The sequence below is a fragment of the Eptatretus burgeri genome, chromosome 4 (assembly GCF_056783735.1).
Source record: "Eptatretus burgeri isolate ZD-2024b chromosome 4, Ebu_testis_v1, whole genome shotgun sequence".
Lineage (NCBI taxonomy): Eukaryota > Metazoa > Chordata > Myxini > Myxiniformes > Myxinidae > Eptatretus > Eptatretus burgeri.
This window is the reverse complement of record NC_140964.1, coordinates 126,904,671-126,931,186: the sequence shown is the minus strand read 5'-3', so window position 1 is coordinate 126,931,186 and position 26,516 is coordinate 126,904,671. Positions and strand designations below refer to the sequence as shown.

Here is a 26,516-nt window from a genome sequence, read left to right as displayed (position 1 = left end):
GAGAAACCTCCTCAAATATTTGACCTTCATTCCTCAATCGCATATGTTCCTCCACTGAAATGTAGTGATAATCTTTACCTTCTACTTCTCCAGGTCTGATTGCTCGAGTTGTTGTTGATACAATGCATATCACGGGGTGTTTTTTAAAGTAAATTTACAATATTCTCATTTGTACTATACAAGAACCTTGATTTATGAAACTTTTTTTCCAAAAGCAGATTTACCCACAAGATTTATAATAATAGTTGTCATTTCTATATGTAATTGTTTATAAAATAAAAATATATCCCGAAAGATCTCATCTTGTTTCACAACAATATATTTATATTTTTCAGTCGTGTGCTTCATACAATTCCCAAATTCCTTTTTACTGCATAATGTAGAACAATTCTCTCTCCAAAAATTGTTTATATCTATTGAATTTAACTTGAATAAAATAATAGTATTCGTATTGTTTCTGATGGAACGACGAGGGAGTTGAAAGTATGATTGACGAAGATAAACACAATTATAAGAAGAATGTCTCACTCTTGTGTAGTCTTATTTATGTGACCTAGTATGGTCTGTTTCCATGTTCCACTTCATAAGGAATGTAAAATCGAACACCCTTTTCTTGAAGGTATCCTTGAATGCAAAAATTATAATTTTTTTGAAGTCTTCTTGTTGTCATTCATGTATCAGAAATATATGACAGATTAATATTATGACACGAAACACCCCCCCCCCCCCCCATCTTCCCATAGTGAAATCATTTTGTATTTCCTTACTTTTTATATGTAATCCTGTTTTTTCTGTTTTCATGATATAAATCAGGGTAAAACCATTATTAAATTTACCCTTATTAAATTCTTTTATTTGTTGTTTACCAATCGTGCTTCCACAAAGCTCATTCTGTAAGAGAAACGGCCAAGGGATAGCTGTCCATTACCGTTTGGCTTCTCTCATTAACACAATCATCAAAGATAACGAGGTTCTTTTTTGATTTATCCAAATCTTGGAGAGAAGGTATATCATCAGTATTATCACGAAGAATACAAGTTATCGGTTTTGATTTCTTTTTATATCTTTGTGTATCACAAAATAGTCATATTATATCTTCAATGTTGTAATCATTTTGTTTATTTTGAAGTTTAAATAAACCTATTATATCTTCTTTTTGAAGACCAGCATTAAAACCTTATGAGAGTCGTTGATACTCAGGTTGAAAACTCGACTTTGTGAAAATTATTAAATTATCATACTCTAAAAAGTTGGGAGTAAGGAGCATCTTTAAAAGTAAGCAGGTTTTTCCACATCCGCTTGAACCAACTATGAGACATCTTAATGAATTTGGAAGATTTTTATAATTGTTAAATTTTATCTTATTTTCCCAAATGGGTAAAAAAATCATTCATTTATATATTTGGAAAACAGGTTATTTCATGTATTATTGCCTTTTTTAGAAACTCGATATTTTATCCTAAGTTTGGGTTTAATTTCATGATAATCCATTATTTTATTTATACAATATCTTGTGTTGATATTTCCCTGAAAATCACAATCGTGAATAATATATAACAACAATCCTTTGAACATTTCTCTTATACGTTCAGTTTCTTCCATTGTCAGGAAAGGTGTGTTTTCACCCTCATACTTTACATTCATTTCTCTTAGCATTCTTGTAAAGTAATTCATTTTTGGTGTAAATCTAAAAGAATTATATTCCTTTTTATATTTTTTATTGTCATTAATTAGAAGATAATCACAGAATATACATTGTTTATCGGCGTTTGACTCTGTTAAATCACACTCTATCACATGCAGGACAATTCTCAAATTTGTCATATGGAGAATCAGGAAATTCAAGAGGCTCAAAATCTCGTAAATGATTCATATTTATAAAGTAAAACTTTACTTAAACTAAAATTAATCTTCGGTATCATCTTCGGTACTTTCACACTCATCTATAAAACTACTTTCATAACTGTCGTTTGAACACAAACTCTCGGTATCATAACTGTCATTTGAACACAAACTCTCGGTATCATAACTGTCATCACTCTCATAATCTTCAAAATCTTCAGTTGAATAATGACTCGCATTTAATTTGTAGAAAAAAACATTACCATCGAGAGCTATATACTTTTTTTCATTAACAGATTCAACTACTACATTTTTTTATATTAAAGGTAATTTTAAAATGATTCCTAACTACGATTGAACGAAATGTCATTTTAGCTGATATATTAATATCCTTTATTTCATCAGGATTTAGATATTTCGGGTTGTTGAAAAAAAACACAAATTTCTCCTTGCATATTCCAGATGGTCTTATCTTTTCTTTCTTAAGCTTCATCCATAAGGTTTTTATTTTATGATACTTTTTCTTGTTTCATTGCTTTTTCTAGTTTTGAATATATTACCAGAAGGAGAGAAACTTTTGTTGGAGATACTTTTATTGATGTTCTTTCAGATATACTCAAAGCCCTTCCACTGAAGGAAATTGAAGAACTCATATTATTCACCATAATTGTTTTTATCCAATAGTTGTTATATTTATCTTTGTTCAATTTTACATCCTTGACACATTTCTCAGTATCTTTTACAAATGAAGGGATTGATTGAAACTTGTCTTTTGTGTCTTGATACATTGTATTTATTAAGTGAAAAAGTTGGAGGATAAAATGGTTTTAAGCACAGATTCACCTGTAAATTAAACGAAATTTTCATCAAGAAAATTTTATTTTAAGCAAAGTTTTATTGTATAAATATGGTGAATACAACATACTGTGATGTTTGTAATCACGAATATAAATATTATAAAGAACACCTTCAAACCAACAAACACACATTCAATCTTTTCAGACAAATATCTCCACTTGACCAAGAAACAAAACATTGTTGATAGATGTGATAATGACATTCTTTAAAAAATTATGATAAACACCTTCAATCACCCAAACACAAGAACAATGAGGAAAGGGAAGCTAAATTCTCCATTGAAAACACTGATGGGGCATTTAAAGGACATATAAAAATAAGATTGTTTTGTTTTCAAGACCCTGGACCATCTTCAATCATGGAAGCTGTTGATATGGTTAAACAAAGTATTGAAACTATCATTAAAAACACATTCAGTGAAATGAAAACTTTTAAGTTTTATATGGGAGTAAAATTGAGTATGGTAAGACAAGACGATGAAACTACTCCCTATACGAGGACAAACCCTCACTTTATCTCATCATTTCAAGATTTTGTAAGATGTGATGTTTGCAATGAACTCCAGAGACAAGAACAATATGTTGAGAACACTCTCGTAGGTTGGGGATTTACTATTACAAAAATAATCTTTTTAGATATACACATCTTAAAATCAGATCTTCTTCAAGCTTCTTCTTATATTGATTTCCCAAAAGAGATAAAACTTATGAAAGCGGTTGTTAATATTCAAAACAAAGATAATAAATGTTTTCTATGGTCTGTTCTTGCTCACTTACATCCTCCACGATGGAATCCTGAAAGGGTTGAACATTATAAGAAATACGAGAATACATACTTTTTTTGACCAATTTCCAACTAACAGCTTGGCTTAGAAACTACATGGAACATACAAAAAAAAACGTTAAAGATTTGAAGTTTCCAATGTCAATGAGAGATATTCCTAAATTTGAGAAAATGAATAATCGATCTGTTAATCTATGTGGATTAACGGATACAAACAAAGTTCAGATATTAAAATTTTCAAACAACTATATAAATGATGAAACACACATTGACCTTCTCCACTTTACTTCAAAGGAAAAATCACATTATGCTTTCATCAAAAATTTCTCAAGATTAACCAAATCACAATTATATAAGAGAAAATGTAAAACGTATCCTTGTTTGAGATGTCTCAACTCCTTTCACACAAAAGAACGATTAAATCAACATTCAAAATGTTGTAGTAATCATAAATCCACTGTTATCAATTTACCAAAAGCAGGTTCAAACATATCATTCAAAGATTTTAACAAATCTATAAAACATCCGTTTGTGATATATGCTGATTTTGAAAGTATCCTTGAAAAGATAGATACTGTTTCTCCAAATCCAAATAAATCATACACAAATAAATATCAAAAACATACTCCTTGTGGTTTCTGTTATTATGTCAAATCATCTGTTGGTGATGAATACAACAAGTTAGAACTTTATAGAGGAGAAGATGCCTTAGACGATTTTGTATGACGATTGGAAAAAGACTGTATAAGACAAAGAGAAATCATGGTTAAAACCTATAAACCAATGTCATTAACAAAGGGAGAGAAAACAGAATTTAGAAAAAACAGTATCTGTCATATTTGTGAGGAGAAAATTGAGGGAGACGTCAAGGTTAGGGATCACTGTCATCTTACTGGTAAATACAGAGGTCCCTCTCATTCCCGTTGTAATCTTAATTACAAGCCTCGAAATTTTATTCCTGTCTTTATTCACAACAACACTCACTATGACACACATCTATTTATAAATGAACTTTCAAAGACATCTGGAGATATTTCTGCCATTCCTAACACAGATCAAAAATACATCTCATTCACAAAAACAATTCATACATCCCCCATAACCCATATCAGATTTATTGACACATACAAGTTTATGTCGTCCATTATCTAACTTAGTATCAAATATTAAAAACTTCCCAAATCTTAAATCACATTTCTCAAATCAAGAAGAGATTGATCTCTTATCACAAAAGGGAATATATCCGTATGACTATATGGATTCATTTGAGAAGTTTAAAGAAACACAACTTCCTTCAAGGGAAAGCTTCTATGGAAAGTTAAATAAAACATATTTCTGATAGAGATAAGACACAAGCTAAAAGGGTTTGGGAGAAGTTTAATATAAAAGATCTTGGAGAATATCATGATTTGTTTCTTAAAACTGATGTATTGTTATTGGTTGATGTGTTTGAAACTTTTAGAACAGTCTGTCATAATAAAAATTCTTATGGATTAGACCCCGTTCACTATTACACAGCCCTGGGCTTTTCTTGGAGTTCTATGTTAAAACTGACAAAACAAAATTTGGAATTAATCAGTGATATAGATATGCTTTTAATGATGGAGAAGGCTAAAAGAGGAGGAATATCTCAAGTATGTTCCAAGAGATATGCTAAAGCAAATAACAAATATCTTCCTGATTATAATAAGAATGAGGACAACTCTTACCTGATGTATTCTGATGCTAACAATTTGTATGGGTGGGTTATGTCTCAATCTTTACCTTATGGAAAACTTAAATGGGTTAAAGAAAAACATTATGAAAATGTTTTACTTGACATTGTTTTCTCCTCTCAAAAAAAATTGGATGAAGCTGAAGTTGGATATTATTTTGAGGTTGATTTAAAATATCCAGAAAAAAACTTCATTACAAACATAAAGACCTACCTTATGCCCCTGATAAAGAAAGTCCAAGAAAAGAATGGTTAAGTGATTACCAATGGTCATTTATTATAAAAGGTAAATCTCCAGAAAAACTACTTCCAACATTAAATGATAAAGAAAGTTATGTTTTACATCAAAAGAACTTAAGACAATATTTATCTGCTGGGTTGAGAGTGAGAAAAATTCATTGAAATTTAAACAGTCATTGGTTAAAGAAATATATTCATTTTAATACAAAAAGGAGAACAGAAGCAAAAACAGATTTTGAGAAGGACTTTTATAAATCAATGAATAATGCTGTATTTGGAAAGACTATGGAAAATGTTAGGAATCAACAAAACATAAGACTTTCTACATCTTGGAAAGAGGCATCAAAGTTAATTAATAAACCAAGTTTTGAATGAGCGGGTTGTTTTCAGAGAACTTTTGTGCTATTCATTTGAAAAAAGAGAGTATTGAAATGGATAAACCTATTTATATAGGAACATCAATTCTTGACTTGTCAAAGTCGTTAATATATGACAGTTACTATAACAATTTAAAATCAAAGTATATGGATAATGTGTCATTGTTATATATGAATACAGATAGTTTTATATTAGAAATTAAGACAAGTGATGTACATAAGGAGATGATTGATAATATTGATATGTATGAAACAATTAATTATAAGTCTGATAGTATGTTGTTTTCATTAAAGAATAAAAGTGTTATTGGTAAGTTTAAGGATGAGTTGGGTGGAAAGGTCATGAGTGAATTTGTGGGTTTGAGATCAAAGTCTTATGCTTTTACGTATATTGATAATAATAACATTGAAAGGTGTGATAAGAAGCTAAAGGGAATAAAGAAAAATATAATCAAGGAAACAATAAACTTTAAACATTATTACAACTGTTTAACCTGAAAGAAGGAAGACAACAGAAAAATGAATACACAAGAAGTTACAAACATCAATTATATAGAGAAGAGGTAAATAAGAGAGCATTCGGAGCTCTTGATGATAAAAGATATATTTTAGAGAATGGAATCAAGAGTATCCCTTATGGTTATAAGTCTAAGTGTTTTGGGGCGTCTTTTTCCTGATTTATAAATGATAGAACCAAGCAATAAACAAACCAAAGAGTGGAGATGTAATCAGCCTTGGTATTGGGAAATGGGAAATGTTTAAATGGGAAACGTAAAGAATGTGAGAAATATCAAATAAGTCTTATTGAAGAAATAACTGGGGTAAAAGTAAATAAAACAAATAAGCGGATAAATTTAATTATAAATAAGTTGGAGGATGTAAAGGAAAAAATTAATATCCTTGAATGGACTGAAAACTTTGATGGTTATCAATTGAACAATGGAAAAACAATTTACTGCAATCTCAAAATGAGATGTGGATCAGGAAGTGGTGAAACAATAACATTGAGAGAAGTTTATCATTTTATTTCTGCTCAAGAAAGACACATAAACCAAGAACTAAGTTCTAAAATAATATTTGCGAATATACTCGATGGTGATGAATGTAATTGAAAAATTAATTTATCACCTCGAGTAAAACATGAACAAATATTCATTGGATCACTCTTTGAGTGGAATGAAAATATAAAAGGAAATCAGTAAGTCTCAGTTTAACATTTGCTCAATCGGACAGAGATAACCTCCTATTTTGACATCATGGGCCTTGTGTCAAAGAGTCAGACGGGGGGGGGGGGGGGGGTGGTGGAAATCAGTCTCAATTTGACATTAGTTTGTATGGGAGGGGAGGGAATCGGTCTCAATTTCACATGAGCTTGTATGGGATGGAAGGGAATCGGTCTCAATTTAACATGAGCTTGTATGGGGAGAAAAATCAGTCTCCTATTTTAACCTTCTGAGCCTTGAGTCAGAAAGGTTTCCCCATTCATTTGTATGAGGGTGGGGGGGGGGGCGAGGGGGAGGAATCCGTCTCCTGTTTTGAGCTTTTTTGGGGTTGATTCAGAGAGTTTTCCCCCTTTTCCCCATTCATTTGCATGGATGCCTGAGAAACCCCATTTATCCTCGACTGATAGTTTCATATTAGAAATTAAGACAAGTGATTTATATGAGGATATGATTGATAATATATATATATATATATATATATATATATATATATATATATATATATATATATATATATATATATATATATATATATATATATATATATATATATATATATGACATAAGTAATTATAAGTCAGGTGATGTGTTGTTTTCATCAAATAATAAAAAGGTTATTGGTAAATTTAAAGATGAATTGGGTGGGAAGGTAATGAGTGAATTTATAGGATTGAGATCAAAGTCATATGCTTTTAAGTATATTGATAATAATAATATTGAAGGGTGTGATAAGAAGCTAAAGGGAATAAAGAAAAATATAATCAAGGAAAGAAACTTTAAACATTATTACAAACTGTTTAACCTTAAAGAAGGAAGAATACAGAAAAATGAATATAATAAGTAGTTATAAACATCAATTATTTACAGAAGAGGTAAATAAGAAAGCATTCAGAGCTTTTGATGATAAAATATATATTTTAGAGAATGGAATCAATAGTCTCCCTTATGGTTATATGTATGTGTTAAGATATTTAAGTGTTAAGGTATTGGGTTGAGGATTTTAATGGGCTACTGCCATCTTTTACTTATTTATAAATGATAGAACCAAGCAATAACCAAACCAAAGAGTGGAGATGTAGTCAGCCTTGGTATTTTAATGGGAAACATAATGAATGTGAGAAATATCAAATAAGTCTTTTTGAAGAAATAACCGGGGTCAAAGTAGATAAAACAAATAAGCGAATAAATTTAACGACAAATAAGTTGGAGGATGTAAAGAAAAAAATTAATATCCTTGATGACCTTGACCTTGACTGACTATCGAGTATGACTTGACTATCGAGTGACCTTGACTGAAAACCTTGATGGTTATCAATTGAACAATTAAAAAACAATTTACTACAATCTCAAAATGATATGTGGCTCAGGAGGTGGTCAGACAAGAGCATTAAGAGAAGTTTATAATTTTATCTCTGCTCAACGAATATACTGAAACCAAGAACCAAGTTCCAAGTTATTCTTTGTGAATGTTATAAGAAAATTAAGTTATTTCCTAAAGTAGAACATGGGCAAATATTCGTTGGTTCGCTCTTTGAGTATAATGAAAGGACTGTGATTATGTTGAGGGGAAGAAGTGCTTTAATCAGCAAGTCTCAATTTTTCATTTGCTTGTACGGGAGGGAAGGGGATAGGTGGGGAGGAAGTGAGTCTCCCATTTTGAGGTTTTGGGGCTTGGGTCAGATAGTTTTTCCCTTTTTCCCCATTCATTTGAATGGGCGTCCCAGAAGAAACATTTATCATCTACTGATGCCAGACCATATCGAAAGCTTACAATATGCCCAGGGACATGGCTCTGATCTCATGTTTGGCATTTGGTACCTCCATCCATTGTTGGGAAAGCAGAAGCAGCATGTCCAGGGTCGAGTGACCTGGTCTGAATCCTAATTGATGGTCGTAAATCAAGCTATTGGAGAAGATGAAGGTTTGATGTCGGAAGCGATGATGGATACCATGACCTTGCTGATGATTGGGAGCAGGCCGATTGGTCTGTAGTTTCAGGGATAAGTTTTTGCACCTTTTTATGCACAGTGGTCATGTTTGCTGATTTGCGAGCAGATGGCAGATGACTTTGAGTTTCTGAGAGCATGAATAGAACAGAGAGAGGGTGAGCAAGAGCAGCAGAGCAGGTTTTTCGGACATGATGGCTGATGCCATCTGGACCAGTTGCAGAATCTGAGTCGAGGTTTGACAGCAAGCTCTCTAACTTGTCAGGATAAAAGGATACAGAGTCCAGGAACAGCTGGGTGTCACTGGGTAAGGTGGCTCCAGAAAGCGATGCATTTGGGACACAAGATTTACAAGCAAACACAGAGTTTAGGCATTCAGCCTTTTTGCATGCAGTGTCATCTGTGCAGCCATTTGAGGTAAGAGAGAGCATGGAGAGGGAACATACACCAGAAATGGACTGAAACGGACTCCACCAGGACTTGGAGGAGTGAGACAGGTTTGAGAGGTCAGACATGAGATTAGAAAGATGTTGTTTCCTGGCTCTCCTGAGGATAGACACACTTTTTCTGAGCTTTGTGGAAGGAAATGAGATTGCCTTCAGTGGGATTTGCCTTCCATGAGGTGAAGGCAAGTTGTTGCAGGACAACAGCCTCACCACGAGCTTCATTGTACCATGGGCGGAAGGACAGGTAAGACAATTGAAGACGAGATGAGATAAATCTGTGCATGGAGAGAGCAAATTTCTTTGAAAGAATTCCCAGGATGAGTTGATGTCAGTGAGAGTTGAAATGGGAGACCGCTCTAGAAGTTTGAGGCTGCTTGAGGACCCTGCCAATCGGCCTGAGTGAAATGCTTGACTCATCGGCGCTGAGGTGGTTCTCTCATAATGGCTAGAGTGATGACCATTTCAACAAGCATATGGTCAGATGAACCGATTGGAGCAGTAGAATAACAGCAGACATTTTCTTGGAAATTGGTCAAAATCGAATCCAGAAGAGATGGAGTGCTGTTGGCTGAGATCTAGGTCAGGAATTTGACAGGTTGAGTCGGTCCCAATGAGTCGCATAAATCCTTTTCTGAGGTGGGATGGCAGGTGGGAGGTACCCACACCCAGCCAACTGGCATGATGGCAATTGGTCACTACATATGAGGAAGAGAAAGTTTGGATGAGTGGACAGCAGTTGGTCCATTTTTTTTGGCGAGCGAGATGTAAATGGAATCATCACTGTTTGGTGGACTGAACAACACATATAAACAAGGGTTGGGAGCAGAGGGGAAGCCATAGCCAGAGGTGTTCCTGGGGTTGTGGAGGAAAGAGGGCATGCATGGAGAGTGAGGAATAGAGTTTTTGATAAAGAGAGCAACTCCACCACCAGGATGAGGCTCAGGTCGATCAGACCAGAGGAAAGAGTAACCAGGGAGAACAACTATATGCCTGGTGTTGGCTTAATGGTTTGGGTGGTGAGCTTGGGATCCGAGGATCCTGAGTTCAATTCCTGCTTGACTGTTGAATTAATACCAGGTGGGGTTGATTCTGGCTGTCATCCTTCCGAGGCCGGCAAAATGAGTGCCAGCTTGCTGGTATCCTGAATCGGAGTGGCGACCCGTCCAGGATTGTACACAATTGCCAAGGAGACTGCTTTAGGCAGCACCAACACTTTGTCCAGAGTATGGTCCCAGTGGATGGATGCATGGATGGAGAGCAACTAAGGAGTCAGACTTCCTGAAGGAGGAAAGTTTTTGTAAAGCAGACTGTCTGGTTTGTCAGTGGAAACCTGTATGGAGAGATGAGTCAGGTTAGAGCGAAGGTCTCAGATGTTTGAGGTCCACACTGTTGAGGAAGAGGGGTAGGGGGAAGAGGTTTTGCATGCAAGGGAGGGGGTTTTGGGGGAGGGTAGGACAAGGGAGTAGAGGTGGAGGTAGGGAGAGTTGTTGACAGTGTGGGAGATTGCAGATGAGCTCAGGGAGAGGGTCAGATGGGGAGGAGGACAAAGGGCTTGGTGGTGAAGGGATGAGGAACAGTGGGGAGTAATAAGAGAGGGGGCAAAGGGAGGTGGAGGAATGAGATTGAAGAGAGAGTGTTGGGGAATGATGCAGCTTTGAGAAGGGGGTGTCGGGGTGGTGGGGGCGGGGGGATTTGAAAGGGAGGAACGAGGGGGGAGACTTGAGGGAGAAAGTTGTGGGGGAAGCTTTTGAGAAAGGTGAGGGGGAAGAGAGTGAAGTTTGCTTTAAGAGGGAGGAGGTGGCTGAATTGAGAGCCAAGCTTTGAGAGGGAGGGGAGACTGTGAGAGCATGCATGGTCATGGGGGAGGAGGGAGGAGTTGGGAGAGGGGAAGGATGAGATTGGGTGGTGGAATCGTAAAGAGAGGAGCAGGCGAGGGGAGGAACAAGATTTGAGGGGGTGGGAAAAGGTGTGCTGAGAGGAAAGACAGAGCATGTTTCAGATGGAGGAGTGTACTGAATGAGAGAGTTATTTGTTTGGTTGGAAGAGAGCCTAAAAATGTTTGAAAACCATACAGTTTGGGATACCAGAGGGGGAACTGTTAGTTTGGCAGAGGGCACTGGAGAGATGGATGCTAAGAGAGGAGGAAGGATGGGAGGAGTAAGGAGGGGGTATAACTGATAACAGGGAAGGAGTGAGGAGGAGGATGTAGATTTAAGGAGGTGGGATGAATTTGCACTGAAGTTTGATTTTAAAAAAGAATATTTAATAATGGAAGATGAACAAGCATTGCAAAATGGGATGTTTTTTTTTTAATTTGTAGGTCAGAGATATGTTTAAATACATTGGAGAATGGACGGAGTTCAGAAGAATTGAGAGAATGGAGGAAGGAAGCATTGTAACAGGTGGAATTTTTTGACACAGGATGAAAGAAAGGTTGAATTGAAATGAAGTTTTTGAAGAAGAGCACAGCAGTTTTTTTGTTTGTTTGTTTTTTAAGATTAGGGAAAAGGGGGGCAGAGTAAAGGTTAGAGTTCGAAGAAAAAATTCATGAAAGTGAATGGTGAATACCTTCACGATCAAAGTCGGATTGGAAATGTGGAAAGGGAAGAAGAAGAAGGAAGAGGAAGAGTCCATACAGGAAGTCATGTGGTTACGGGAGGGAAAGGTGAGAAGGGAAAAGATTCCTATATTTTTTGGTTGTTGTTGTTGTTTTTTTATTTATTTATAATTTAAGACATGAAACAGATGGTATAGTTGGGAGGAAATTGAAGGAATCATGGAGGTATAGTGGAGATGTTGTTTTTTTTATTTATTTATAATTTAAGACATGAAACAGATGGTATAGTTGGGAGGAAATTGAAGGAATCATGGAGGTATAGTGGAGAAAATAAAAACTGAAGGTGATAAGGAGAAAATGCAACAACAAAATCCTGAACACAGATGGGAAGAAGAACGGTTGACCTCAAGGAAACCCAATATGAAAAGATCGACGAATACTTAACAAATTAGCACAAGCTTTATCACAAAACCGAACTGGAAACGCACAGTAAACATGAAGATAATAAATTAACAGTAAAAACACAACAAAAACGACCGAAAAACTCATCTTTGAAAAAGTCGGCAGAGGCCCCGAAGAGAACCACCACCATTGCTCAAGAACCGGAACCGGAACCGGAAGTCTGAATTGAACCGGAAAAAGTGAGATACTAATCCAATTGATACCGATGAAGTCCCCAGGAAAAATGGTTGTGTATAACGTAGTAAAATAGATTGAATGCGACATGTTACTCGGTCCATAACTCATCAATTTCATGTCGTAGAGAGACATGTCGGGCCTCGTTAGATTCGGGGAGGGGGGGCACTGCTGGTTTACGCTGCTGTGGACCCATGGTGCGAACATTTATTACTTCCTGTTCAGGTTATTTAAATACCAATTCAGTTGAGACCGATGTCTCTAGGAAAAAGGTTCAACTGCATACGTACTAAATAGATCGAGCGCGGGATGTTATTCGGTCCATTATTCATCTATCCCGCGTTTGTTTTATCAAAGCGGGGTTGTATCAAAGGGGGACGTCTTGGTACTCGGTCATTACTGTGAGCAGTTAGGAAGTGGCAGTTCCAGTTAAATTGAGAAAGGGAAAGATGTTTTTCAGTCGAAAAGATGTTATTGTTGGGTCCAACACAGAAGATGAACAAAATGATACAAAGCTTTGTAACATGGCATGCTTTCCATCAATAAAAAAGACCCATGATTTTGGACTATTCTGGTTGGAAGAGCAAAGGCAAAGAAGCAGAGATTTGCAAGGAATGTTTGAACAATTGTGTTCAGTTGCGCATTGATGACTTCTTGAAGAGGCATGAAATAAACTGAAATTTCACGAGACGAAACGCAGGAGGAGAAACCGGACAGGAGAGAGTGAAATTAGAATGGGTGAGGTGGCTGGGTGGGGGAACGAATGTAAATTAGTGAACTTGACATCCATGGTAAATATATCAAGTGATTTGGAATGCAAGGATAGGAAATTTCATTTGCGTTTGGAATGATCCAGTCAGAATGGATATGCTGGAAAAGACCACATCGATGTTTCGCCGGGTGAACCCTGCAAAAGAGCCGAATAATGAACACTCAGAAGACACTGCAATGCCCACAGATTACTTGGGGATAGATTTTGAGGAGGAGGAGGGGGAGGAGGAGGAGGGTGGGTGGCTTGGTGACTAATGAAGTATTAATACATCTCGTTACATGGTGAGGTAGTTGCTAATTAATGCTTATTGCCCAGGCAGTTGACATTTAATGTGGTGCACACACAATTTTGTGAAAACGATATTGTATGTTTATCCAATGATGCAACGATAACGATTGTGTTCCGTGTGTTTTTAGCCTGCTTTTCACAAAGGTGAAGCTTGAGGCTTTGTGCAAAGGCCCCGATGAGGCCCTACTTTCATGTAAGCACATGCTGCAAATTTGGAAGGCTTGCTACAGCCTCAGCAACCCCAGGTCAGCACGCATGATCTGTCGTGTCCACTTGTCCTCTTCCTTCGTCTACACTTTGTCCTTGCACATTATTTTGTGTCCATCACCTGTTTGTGATGCGTCTGATTTGCTTCCTTCCCTTTTTCCACACAGTGATTCTGGCCAAGGAAGCAGCCTGCTCGATCGAGCAACAGCTGAAAAGCGACATCAACAGTTTATGAACCTTCCAGACTTCAGTGACCCAGAAACAGGTAAGCCTCCTCAAGGTCTTGGTGGGGTGATGGCCTAACTGCTGCATTACCTATGTGTCTGTAATGAGAGAGATTAGTACAACTTGACACAATTTTTATTCCACCAATTAATATCATGGACTTCTTCTTCACCTTAGTTTATGAATTCTCTTGATTACTGCAGGATATCATGTTGGGAGCTGTACCTTTTATGCCCTGCTGGAGGAAAACGGTTACAACTCGAACGGCTCTCGACCGAACGTAGAGCGAATACCTCTGCCAGGCTGCACAGTTTTAATTTTGTATCGTGCTGATACACCAGATCTAGATCCAGTCCTTAACAATCACGTGCTTTCGATACCGTCTGGCACCCCGCCCTGCTCACCAAACTCTCTTCATATAGCATCCAGGGTGGGTAATCTCTCCTGTCGCAGTCAACGTGTGGCTCGAAATGGAATTGTCTCATCCCCTCTTCCTGTCCAGGCTGGAGTTCCTCAAGGCAACATTCTGGGCCCTGTTCTTTTTCTGGTTTTCATCAATGATCTCTCCGACTCTCTGGAAAATCCTCTTTATCTCTTTGCTGATGACTCCACCCTCTGCCGTACCATCTGTCATCCCTCAGATCGGCAAGCAGCAGCTTCTTCGCTCCCAACAGATCTGGATAAAATCGCTAGATGGTCCAACAAGTGGAACATGTCTTTCAACCCTGACAAATCTCACACTCACAACGTCTCTCCGAAAGGACCGTTTGGACCCCCCCCTCCCCGCCCCCAATCTACTTTCTCAACAATCCTCTTGAAGAAGTCCTTTCATTCAAGCTTTTGGGTCTCACTATCTGCCATGATCTTTCCTTGGAAAACCCCATTTCTAAATTATTTCAAAATATTGTCAATTTACGTCTTGATATCAGGTTTGATTGTACCTACTATTAAACAGGAGTATCCTCGAACATGTTTACCCTGCACATGTCTGTTTGTATCAAATAAAGTAACAGGCACGATGGATAGCGATTATGAATAATCATACTACTTGCATGTTTTGAATCGTTTTGTCTTGATTCGATGCACAATGTACGATTTGCATTTCAATGTTGTAAAATGTCAGTTCATCATTTTGTTCTTCACGGTATTTCTTGGCTTGTTATTTTTAAAGGAACATCTCGTATGTGTCCATAACTATCAGTAATATTTGATTCACACGAGTTATAATTTACGTCACTCGCAGAGTACCCACCCCACAGGCGATCTTGTTCCAAGCATGCAATGCATTCTTCTGACACATACCTTTATTTGGACGGTGTATAGGCAACCGACAGCTCTGTATACGCAAAAAAGAAATAAAACCAGGTTATGTGCTTGAAGCAAAAATATACCTACTGCTTATAATTAAAAACACCTCACAGCACTGCAAAATGTGGGGACAGGAATACTGCACTGTAAATGGTGGAGACTTGTAATACTCTTCCCCACCTGGAGAAGGCGCGACACGATACACGTTTACATCGAGAATTTGCGTCCCCTCTTCTTCCCCTCCAAAACCAGCAGCAATGATAAATACACCCCTATACATTAATTGGGGTCATGCTGATCCTGTGTAGCAAGTCTGGATGTAATCAGCCCAGAACTGTAGGAGGAGTAGCGCGACAAAACAACAAACACGGGTCTGTCAATTATAGTAAGGATTACCAAAATTGAGGACATTCAATGACCGACATTTTGTTTTTGTAACAATATTGTTTTTTTAATGCAAACATAAATCAAGACATATCGTTCCTGAAAAGTTTGTTTGTGTTCATGCACAGGGTCATCGAGATGTCTGTGACCTCCATTTAAATTTTAAATCAATAAAACTTTATATTTTTGCATACCAATGGGTGTTATGTAATGTAAAAGTGGCATACATAAACTTTATTAAATACCGTTATTGCAAATATTTACACTGCCCTTATTAAGGGTCCAATAAGTGTGTATGAGAACCAGCATTTTCTTTGCATTGGATGATTCAACACCATGTCCTGTGAGAAACGTTATGCAACATTGCCAGGTCCACTTGCAGAAATGATAGAGAAAAGTTTTTTTAATGTTGGGGGTCACAAGACATCTGGACCACCATTACATTGTGCCTTTAAAATTATTGTGACTTTAAAAAGTCTAACAAAATGGACTGTTAGCAAATGAATTTCAATGTCTAGTGAAGTAAAATAATTTTTAAAAACATTTAATTTTGGCATTTATTTCAATTTCTTGTCCCTAAAAGTATGTGAAAAATGGTAACCAATTACATTTTTGAAAAATCTAAAAATAAAGTTTTTTTGTTTTTTTTAAATTCCTTTACCACCGGAGGCATTGACAAATGAACCACTGAAGGGATGTTTTTTTAATCCAAACTTAGTACAAAGGTGTATTATGACACAAAGACGAACTGATAAAATTTTGGGGTCAAAGATCATGTGACCTTTGAAAGTATCACATTTTCCTTGCTGCGATAACTTGTGAACCACTGAAGGGATTTTAACTAAACTTGTCACTAATTGGATTTTTGGATTTGGATTTTGGATTTAAATCATTGGATTTTAACTAAACTATGAACTGATTATATTTGGCGTTCAAAAGGTCAAAGGCCTAAGGTCAGGTGTCCTTTAATTGAAATATCTGTATTGCTACAATAACTAGTTACGTAGAATATTGTGGGGATCCATAACTAGACTGTGGTAAGTGTAGTATGGTCTGTGTGTTTCGAGTTGGTTCGATTGCCATGTAACAAGGACCTAAGTCGTTTGTTCCACATGATGCTGATGAGACAGCATATGTAATTTATAGACGGTACAGACAGAGTAAGGTTGTAAAATATCTGACATTCTGTAAGGCGAGGAATTGGAAGTTTCAAGGCACATTGAAGCGGCTCGAAAGGATGATCACGATCTGTCTGGCCAATGGGTGCGAGCCATAGCAGCAAAATTGGCTGTGAAGACCAGAAGACTGGTTTTTGTTGCGGCTGCCCCATGGCCTGGACTGCCCGGAGTATGGACCTCCCACAATAATCGGGAAACCAATGATGGCCCGTGGCAGGAAAAGGCGGTCCCAAAGTATGGAGGGTGGGCCAGAGGACCAGGGGTAGAGGAAGGAGGTCGACACAGAGTCATGGGGACTGGAGACGCATGGAGAGTTGGAGGCTGTTTCTGAGCTTCTTTCAGCCGTAAATCATCTCTCGTCTTATCTCCTTTTGGCCATCATCTTTTCTCTTCTGGTCTTCCACCGCATCATAATCTTCTGCCGTCTTCAACCCCATCATCTTCTTCTTCTCTGTTCGACCAGATCATTCCTGTGACACTGCCCATCCTGAGCAGCACTTTGCCTGTATGCCAGCAACCTGCATATACCATTTGCTTTGTGCTATCCAAGACCTCGCTTGCCGCATTGTTCTTTGTGTGAATCGGAATTGTCGCCACCTTAGCGGGGTATATCTATTATTCCTGTGCATAAGTTTGCATGCCCCCTCATTCCTATTTGTATCCGTTGATCGCTTGGTTCGTACCGTTTATGATAGTGTCTTGTCTACCCTCTTCCCTTTACTTTTCTTTGCAAATCAGCCCTTTAAAGGGTAAGAAAATATGTTCGAGCCATCTGCTTCCCATGCGTGTGCCGTCAATCTCGGCTCATTTGGGCGACCTTGGGGAACGAACGACAAAGAACGGTAAAGGATGATAATTGAATGCAGTGCTGTAAGAGACCGTTTTGCCACTTCCCAGGACGAAAGGTCCCAGTGCTAGGGCATACTGTGTCAACAGAGCTTCAGACATGATATAATAACCACATAAAGTGATTTTAACCACACTTGACACACGTATAGACTGTAATACAAAGGTGAAGACATTAGATTTGGATTCAAATCATCGAAGGTAAAAAAGGACATGTGCCTTTTTTATTGAAAATCATTTTGTTACCACAATAACATGTCATCCACTGAAGGGATTTTAACCAAGCTTGACACAAGTATGGACTGCAATCAAAAGATGTACTGATTCAATTTTAGATTAAACAGGTCAAGGGGTCATGTGTCCTGTGAAAATCATTTTGCAGACCATAACTCGAGTTAGAAGCATCTGATGTTGTCTTTCTTCTACTTATCTGTCTTTTTCCCTCTCGCACACACTCTCTCAGGTGACCATTAATTTTTCATGTGACCTATAATTGAGATCAAATGTAATCGTGGGTTGACATATAATGTGGGTGGAGGCATATCCATTGACGCATTTGCGTCAAATTCTACTTTCGAGTTTATGCCTCTGCTGATGAAGTCACCGGAGGCATTATGTTTTGGGGTTGTCTGTCCATCTGTGTCTCCATGATAGGTTTTTCGTTGCCGTGGTAACTTAAGAACAGCTGAAGGGATCCAAGTCAAACTTAGTAAAAGTATGTATAATGATGCAAAGATAAATTGATTAGATTATGGGGTCAAGAGGTCGAAGCTCAGACGTCTGGTTCAGTAAAAATTCGGTTACCGAGCGAACTGGTGAACCAGTGATGAGATTTTGACCAATCTTGTTACGAGTATGTATAATGATACGAAGATGAACTGATTAGATTTCGACATCAAGAGGTCAGAGATCAGAGGTTGTGTCAGGTGAAAATGTTATACTTAAGAACAGCTGAAGGGATTTAAATTAAACTTGGTACAAGATCGAAGCACTTGCCTATCCATCCATCCATTGGGACCACACTCAGTGCAGAGCATTGATGCTGCCAAAGCAGTCTCTGTAACGAGCTCAAGCAGACTCCATTGAGCAGGAAGTGGAAACTGCATTTATTGACGTGGTGCCAATTCACTCGTGTCTCATAAATAAGCGCATCTGACAAACTGCAACAACAATGCAATTAATAAACTACAATAACAATGCAATTAGTAGTCAGAGTAATACGTTACATCCTCCTTTCTTTCAAGGAAACCACTTTAAATAAAGCCAGCAAAGCAAATAACTCGAAAGGTGAAGAACTTACTATGAATTAACAAACAGCATCCCATTCAGATCATGTGAATCAATTGATTTAAATTTAAAGATCCAGACGTCTGGGAGGGTTAACAGCTCTGCCGCTCTTTGTGATGAACTTGGTATCTTTGGGAGATGCCGCGGCTCGAGGCGATGACATTGTTGGTAAACTTTGGGATTCGGATGCTTGCTCACTTGGATTTGAGGACTGGCAGCAGTTCTTCACTGGGGTGACCTGTTGAGGGGTGGAATCAGAAGGGTCCCTCACGTCCTGGGAAGGGTAAAAGTTAGAGGGTGGCTGACTTTCCACCGGGCCAACATTGGTTGAATGAGGCACTCTGTGGAGATGGAGCCTGTTACGCCGGTACACATTGTTTGGGGTCCTGACCACATATGACCGGGGGCTGTTGTGGCGTGCCTCCACTACCGCTGGAATCCAATGCTTGGCCTCCGGGTTTGGTAGCATCCTCGTGCTAACTCCCGGCTGAAGCGGTGGCAGACCTGACATAGATGGCTTGTCGTGATGGTGCTTTTGTTTCTCCTGTGCGTCCAGGTGTGATCTCACGAGGTGATGGTCATACCGAGCAGGTGTGAGGAGAGCACGGTTGCAGGGCAGTGTATTTCTGGGGCGCCTTCCCATTCGGAGCTGAGCCGGGGACAAGTTTATTGCTTCTAGTGGAGTGGTATGATAGTCTCGCAAGACTAAGTGCTTATCTGCTGACTTCTTCCAGAGGCTTTTCACCGTCTGGATCGCTCTTTCTGCCTCTCCCTTGTCACGTTGGTAATTGGGGGACACAATGTCGTGCACTATGCCATATCCTTTGCAAAACTGAGAAAACTCCTCTGACATGTACTGACTTCTGGAATCTCTTTGCAGCTTTTCTGGAATACCATGTCAACAAAATTGCTGCTTAAGGGCTTCGATCACAGAGCAAGCTGTAATGTCCTTAAGACAATGTACCTCCACAAACTCGGAGTAATAGTTGACTATTACTCCGCTTCGAAGTCAAAAATGTCACTTCCAACTTCAATGAATGGAAGATCAGGTGTGTAAGTTGGCAAGAGAGACACCAGTTGCTGTGCTATTTGATAATCCGCACACTTACAACAATTCCGTTCTGTTTCTTCGAGGTCAGAGTTCATTGAGGGCCAGTACATGACCTCGTGAGCACGCTGCTTACCCTTGTTTATTCCAAGGTGCGATTCATGAATCAAGCTCAGCATTTTGGGTCTGGGGCTTGGCAGGATTACAAGGCGCATGCCCTTGTCGACAACACTTTCTGAGACTGCCAATTGCATTCTGGAGTCAAAGTAAGGACGAACCTGTGCTGGGATGTCCTTTCGGGAGTCAGGCCATCCACTTGCAATGACATCACAGAGAAGGCACATTTCGCTCCGAGTAGCTTCCTGGATTTAGAGGTATTTCCCACTCATGATCGCAAGGAAATGGAATATGTTCACAGACTCAAGGTCTTTACCAGCTTCTGAGGCGGTGTCCGGTAGCGGTGCATGGGACAATGTGTCTGGAAGCACCATCTCGGAACCACGACAGGAGTTAACCTCCAAATCATATCGCTGTAAATGCATGGGAGAAGATAACAGAGACTTCTTGAAGATTTCCTCGAAGGGTTTATGGTCATTGTATACCACTACTGATTTCCCAAAGATGTAGTCGTGAAATGCTTCAGTTGCATGGACGATTGAGAGCATTTTCTTCTCAATCATGGCATCGCGACACCCGGTGTCAGTCAGGCTGCGTGACGTGAATGCTATTAATAGGGTTGCCATTCTGGAGTAAACAGGCTCCTACAGCGTTTTGGCTGGCTTCGGCTTGTATTTCGACCAGCTGATTTACATCATAGTACTGAAGAACCAGGGCTGAAATACATGCTTGCTTCAGCTTCTCAAAGGACAGCTCCTGAGCTGACTGCCAGGAAAACTCCACGTCAGCCTTGCAGAGATCATGGAGAGGCGTGCTCGTGTCGCTTAGGTTGGGAATAAATTTCCCTAAATACTGAACAAATCCAAGGAAATACTTGACGCCTTGTTTGTCTGTTGGACGTGGCATTTTCTCAACTGCCTTCGTCTTGAGTGGATCTGGTAGCACTGCTTCTGCAGTCAGCAGGTGGCCCACATCAGGGACTGAGGATTGCCGGATTAGGCATTTTCTGACGTTTAGTTGCAGGTGATAACTTGTGGCCCCTTGAATAACTCGTTTCAGTACACGGTTGTGGTGGCCGATGTCACGACCAGCAACTAAAATGTCATCCATTACCGCTGTTGTCCATGCTATCCCTTCTAGCATCTGGTCCATAATTCGCTGGAATATCTCCGGTGAGCACCTCAATCCGTAAGGGAGACGCAGCCAGCGTTATCTCCCCACAGGTGTGTTGAATGTGGTCAGGAATGAAGACTGCTCATCAAGGCGAACTTGCATGAATCCACTGCGAGCATCATGCACAGAAAATACTTTGGCTTCAGGGATTTGGGCCAAAACTTCCTGAACAGTTCTCATTGAGTAGTGCTCACGTTTTGTGCACTTGTTTAAGTCTTTGGGGTCTATACAGATGCGGACTTTGCCGTTGCGAAGATCTACCACCATGGAACTCACCCACTCAGTCGGTCGCTCTGCCTTCGCGATGTGACCTTCTGTGACCATCTCTTGTATCTTGTCAATTATTTTCTCCTTCAGTGCTGCAGGCTGTGTGCGAGGAGCGTGAACTACTCCCTGTGCCCCCTCGACAAGCTTGATCCGATATGTTCCGGGAAGAGTTCCAGTTGTCTTGGCAGTTTCTGGAAACTCGGAGATTACTGCATCCTGGAACACATTGACTGGAGGCTGAACAAGAGAAAACTTATCGATCTTGACAATGAGGCCTATGGGGTCCGAGGTAGCGCCTGATATTACATTCTCCTGACCGAGGTCAATGACCTCGGCACTAACAGTCGTGTGTGTGTGTGTGTGTGTGTGTGTGTGTGTGTGTGTGTGTGTGTGTGTGTGTGTGTGTGTGTGTGTGTGTGTGTGTGTGTGTGTGTGTGTGTGTGTGTGTGTGTGTGTGTGTGTGTGTGTGTGTGTGTGTGTGTGAGAGAGACAGACACAGAGAGCTACAAACAAACCTTGCCCACTCAATCGGTGCCATATTTTAGGGCCCTGTCACACCTTCACGTTTTAGCCAGTGTATGGCAAGGTCTCAAAATGTATGTAAAACGCTGCCGTACACTGAACTATTGATGTTTTTTTAAGTTTTGGGCGTATAATAACGTGTTGGACGTATGCATAACGTATTAGTAACGTACACAGAACGTTTCAATCACATATAGATAACTTATACCAACAAATGCTGAGCGTGTTGTCGGCATTCACAACCTATGCCCAACGATAGTCTAACTTATGCATAGCGCGCGGCAGCGTATCGCCGACGATCACGTGGCGTAGGCTATTAATAGGCTCCGGCTTGACGATTCAAATCATAACCGCACTAGACATTAAAGTGTGAAGCCGCTGTCACACCTTGACGTTTTAGCCAGCATATGCCGACATGAAAAATTTGCCGAACCAAGCTGGCACACGTCGAATACGTTATGGGAAAGTTTTGTATACGTTAAGAGCACGCTGGCATACGTCGTAGTACGTTGGCATACATCGTAGTATGCTGGCATACGTCGTCATACGCCGAGTACATCGAGAATTTTTCAGCATGTTGAAAATTTCTCGACGTACTCGGCGTATGACACACGTTCCGCATACGCTGGCCATAAGTTGCAGCTACGTTGTGCGATCGTTGGCACACGTCGACACACGTTACTTGTACGTTACACATAAGTCAAAACACGTCAAGGTAATGGTTAGCATCAGTGTTCCAGACTCCCTGGTTTTTTTTTTCTTTCTTCGGTATGACGGTGATGTTGACACTTCGATTTCTAGTGCGGTTATGATTTAAATCGTTGAGCGGCAGCCTATTAATTATGTTATATTATAACCGCACTAGAAATCGAAGTGATAACCTCACCGTCATACCGAAGAAAAAAAAAACCAGGGAGTCTGGAACACTGACGCTAAGCATTACATTGACGTGTTTCAACTTATGAGTAACGTACAAGTAACGTGTGTGGATGTGTGTCAACGATCGCGTAACATGCCAACAACACGTTACTCATCGGTTAGAAATAAGTTTCGGGTCTGCTAAACATTACCTCGACGTGTTTCGACTTATGAGTAACTTACAAGTAACGTGTATTGACGTGTCAACGATTGTGTAACGTGCCTACAACACGTTACTCATAGGTTAGAAATAAGTTTCGGGTATGCTAAACATTACCTCGACGTGTTTCGGCTTATGAGTAACTTACAAGTAACGTGTGTCAACGATCGTGTAACGTGCCTACAACTTATGGCTAGCATTATGCGGAACGTGTGAGTCATGCGCTGGCATACGTCAAAAAATTTCAAGCATGGAAAATTTGTCTAACACCTCGGCGTACTATGACGTATGCCAGCGTACAAAGACGTATGCCAGCGTGCTACGAAAAAAAGCCAGCGTACTACGACGTATGCCAGCGTGCTCTTAACGTATACAAACTTACCCATAACGTATTCGACGTGTGCCAGCGTTTTAGCCAAATTTTGCATACGTCAGGCATACGCTGGCTAAATCGTCAAGACGTGACAGGGCCTTCAAGAATGAAAAAAAAGTGAAAAGGAGCAGTCAAAAATAAAGGACAGTGCTGTTAAAGAGGGTAAAGGAGGGGAGGTAATAGTATGAGCAGGGAAGGCCTCACAGTAAAGATAATTCGCCCGTCCTCCCGTGTAGCGGGAGACAAGGTTTTGCAATTGCTTCTGTGTCTGTCTGTCCGGGCCATAACTTTTTTATCATTTGATCTTTTGTCATCAAATTTTCAACAAAGCTTTATCATGAGAATATGGAGAAAATAATTAAAAATTGGGTCATAATATGAAAGGGCAAAGTCATCGATATATTACTAAAACTCTCATCTTGAATGTATGTATGTATGTTTCCAAAATACAGCCAAAACGATACACGATAGCGCAAAAATGTTAGGGCCACCTTACTCACCATTCACCTGCGGTGTGCAGTATCAAGTTTTGTTCAAATCGGGCAACGAAAAAAAATTTGAGGCAAAAAAACGAGACAGATAGACAGACAGACGTGTGTGTGTGTGTGTGTGTGTGTGTGTGTGTGTGTGTGTGTGTGTGTGTGTGTGTGTGTGTGTGTGTGTGTGTGTGTGTGTGTGTGTGTGTGTTACGGTACCTACAGGATGGATAGTGTGGTTCGAGTACGTTTGTAGAACTTCCTGCGAGGATTGTAGATCACCTGCGAGGCGCTGGACTGACTGGTAGTTGTTGAGTGTTGCACCTTGCACACGTGTCAATCTGGAACCAAGTCGGCCGACCCAGCAACGTGACGGTCTGTGCCCACTTGTCATGGGTAGGCATATTGCTGCTTGGTTGTAGAGCGTAGATCCTTAAAATGTCAGATTCCTTGACTGGTTCTTGAGGAAGATCTACATGATCTGGACCGGTCTCCACATCAAGGAACCTTAGATCGCGCAGTCTCTTCCGACACCGCAAACCAGTGACCAGTCTTCTTGCAGTTGGAACAGCTAGAATTAATTGCTGGACACTTGGCTTGATTGTGCACTGACTGGCCACATCTGCCGCATGGACCATCACTCCGGAACCGATTCTCAGCTTTGAACAGCTCGGTGGCTTGTGCTCACCTATCAGGCTTGCTCTTAAAACGTTGAGTTCGTTCGTTTTCAGATCTGAGGGCTGAGATGAGAGCATCTTCAACCCGGACTATTCTCATTTGTTTCTGTGAGAGCTCGAGCTGTTCGAACAATTTCTATAGCTTTAGCAAGTGTGAGCTCCTCACCCCGATCAAATAATTTCTCTTGGACTTTCTTATCATGGCTGCCATCTATGATGCAATCAACAATTATGTCATCTGGGTCCTGGTAATCGCAATCCATAAGAATTATCCTCAGATCTTTTACGAAACTATCAAAAGACTCACCACTCTGCTGGCGCCTTTGCTTCAGTCGGTGTCTGGAAACTCTTTTGTTCTTTCTGGGTTTATCTGGAACCAGAAGGACCCAGGAGGAACAAATACGTCTGGAATTTGTCTAACACTTTCTGGGGGTCGTCTTTGTCTCCTTCCCCCCAAGTTAGAATTTGGTAAATTTGACGACCTTGTTCTCCGATCCACATTCCCATCCAGCCTGCTTGACGAGGCTTCGATGTGTCTGCGAGCGGCCCTGACAAGGCAAAACTGACGTGTTGTTTGAACCAGCAAAACTCTTGGTTAAGATCGAGACTGTCCCAGTCGATTGAGGGTTGATCAAAGTGCGGAGATGCCATACTGATTGAGACGGATGGTGGCTGTTGGTGTGAATATCAAACGAACTTCTGACACCATGTAACAAACTCAAGCAGACTCCATTGAGCAGGAAGTGGAAACTGCATTTATTGACGTGGTGCCAATTCACTCGTGTCTCATAAATAAGCGCATCTGATAAACTGCAACAACAATGCAATTAATAAACTACAACAACAATGCAATTACTAGTCAGAGTAATACGTTAGTCCCCTTGGCTATTGGGTCCAATCCTGGACCGGTCGCCACTCCGACGCAGGATAGATAGCAAGCTGGCACTCATTTTGCCGACCTCGAAAGGATGACAGGCAGAGTCAACCCCACCTGGTATTAATTCAACAGCGGAGTGGGATTTGAACTCAGGGTCCTAGGATCCCAAGCCCACCACCCTAACCATTAAGCCAACACCAGGCATACACAAGTATTATAATGATCTAATAATGTCGGCGGAGGCATATCGGTCGACATCGCGACATGAAATATTGCCGTTCTAGTTTTTAATAAGATTAAAGATAGAAAAATCATTTATACACAATATATCATTTCGCTGAGTAATCTATATTATAAAAGGAGCTGTGTTTGTCTGTCCTTCTGTTTCTTTGTTTGTCGAGTTATCACTTGAGAACAGATTAACAGATTTCAATTAATCGAACTATGGTGGATTCAGGGAACTCCAGGGAAGGTTTGTGATGGGGAAAAAAAAAAAATACACACACACACACACACACACACACACACACACACACACACACACACACACACACACACACACACACACACACACACACACACACATATATACACACACACACGAGGTGTGTTCAAAAAGTATCCAACCTTAATTTTTTGTGCGTAAAGAAATGAATCTAGGGAGGCGTGGTTTGGTGCACATATGTAGGCGATCCTAATTCGTATGCGTGAATTTCCAATTCGTATGCCGACAGACCGCCGATGAGTGAGGAAGTGTAAGTGAGCGCCGTCGGATTTTCGTTTTTGACAAA

General features: G+C 39.8%; 1 protein-coding gene across 1 annotated transcript in view; it reads left to right on the top strand.

Moving 5' to 3' along the window:
- LOC147029063 (tetratricopeptide repeat protein 7B-like) overlaps window positions 1-26,516 on the top strand; it is a 251,547-nt gene that overhangs the window by 184,979 nt on the left and 40,052 nt on the right. Inside the window, exons 16-17 of the mRNA XM_085879989.1 lie at window positions 13,811-13,927; window positions 14,057-14,154. Coding sequence (XP_085736115.1) covers window positions 13,811-13,927; window positions 14,057-14,154 — 215 coding nt within the window. The remainder of the gene's footprint in view (window positions 1-13,810; window positions 13,928-14,056; window positions 14,155-26,516) is intronic.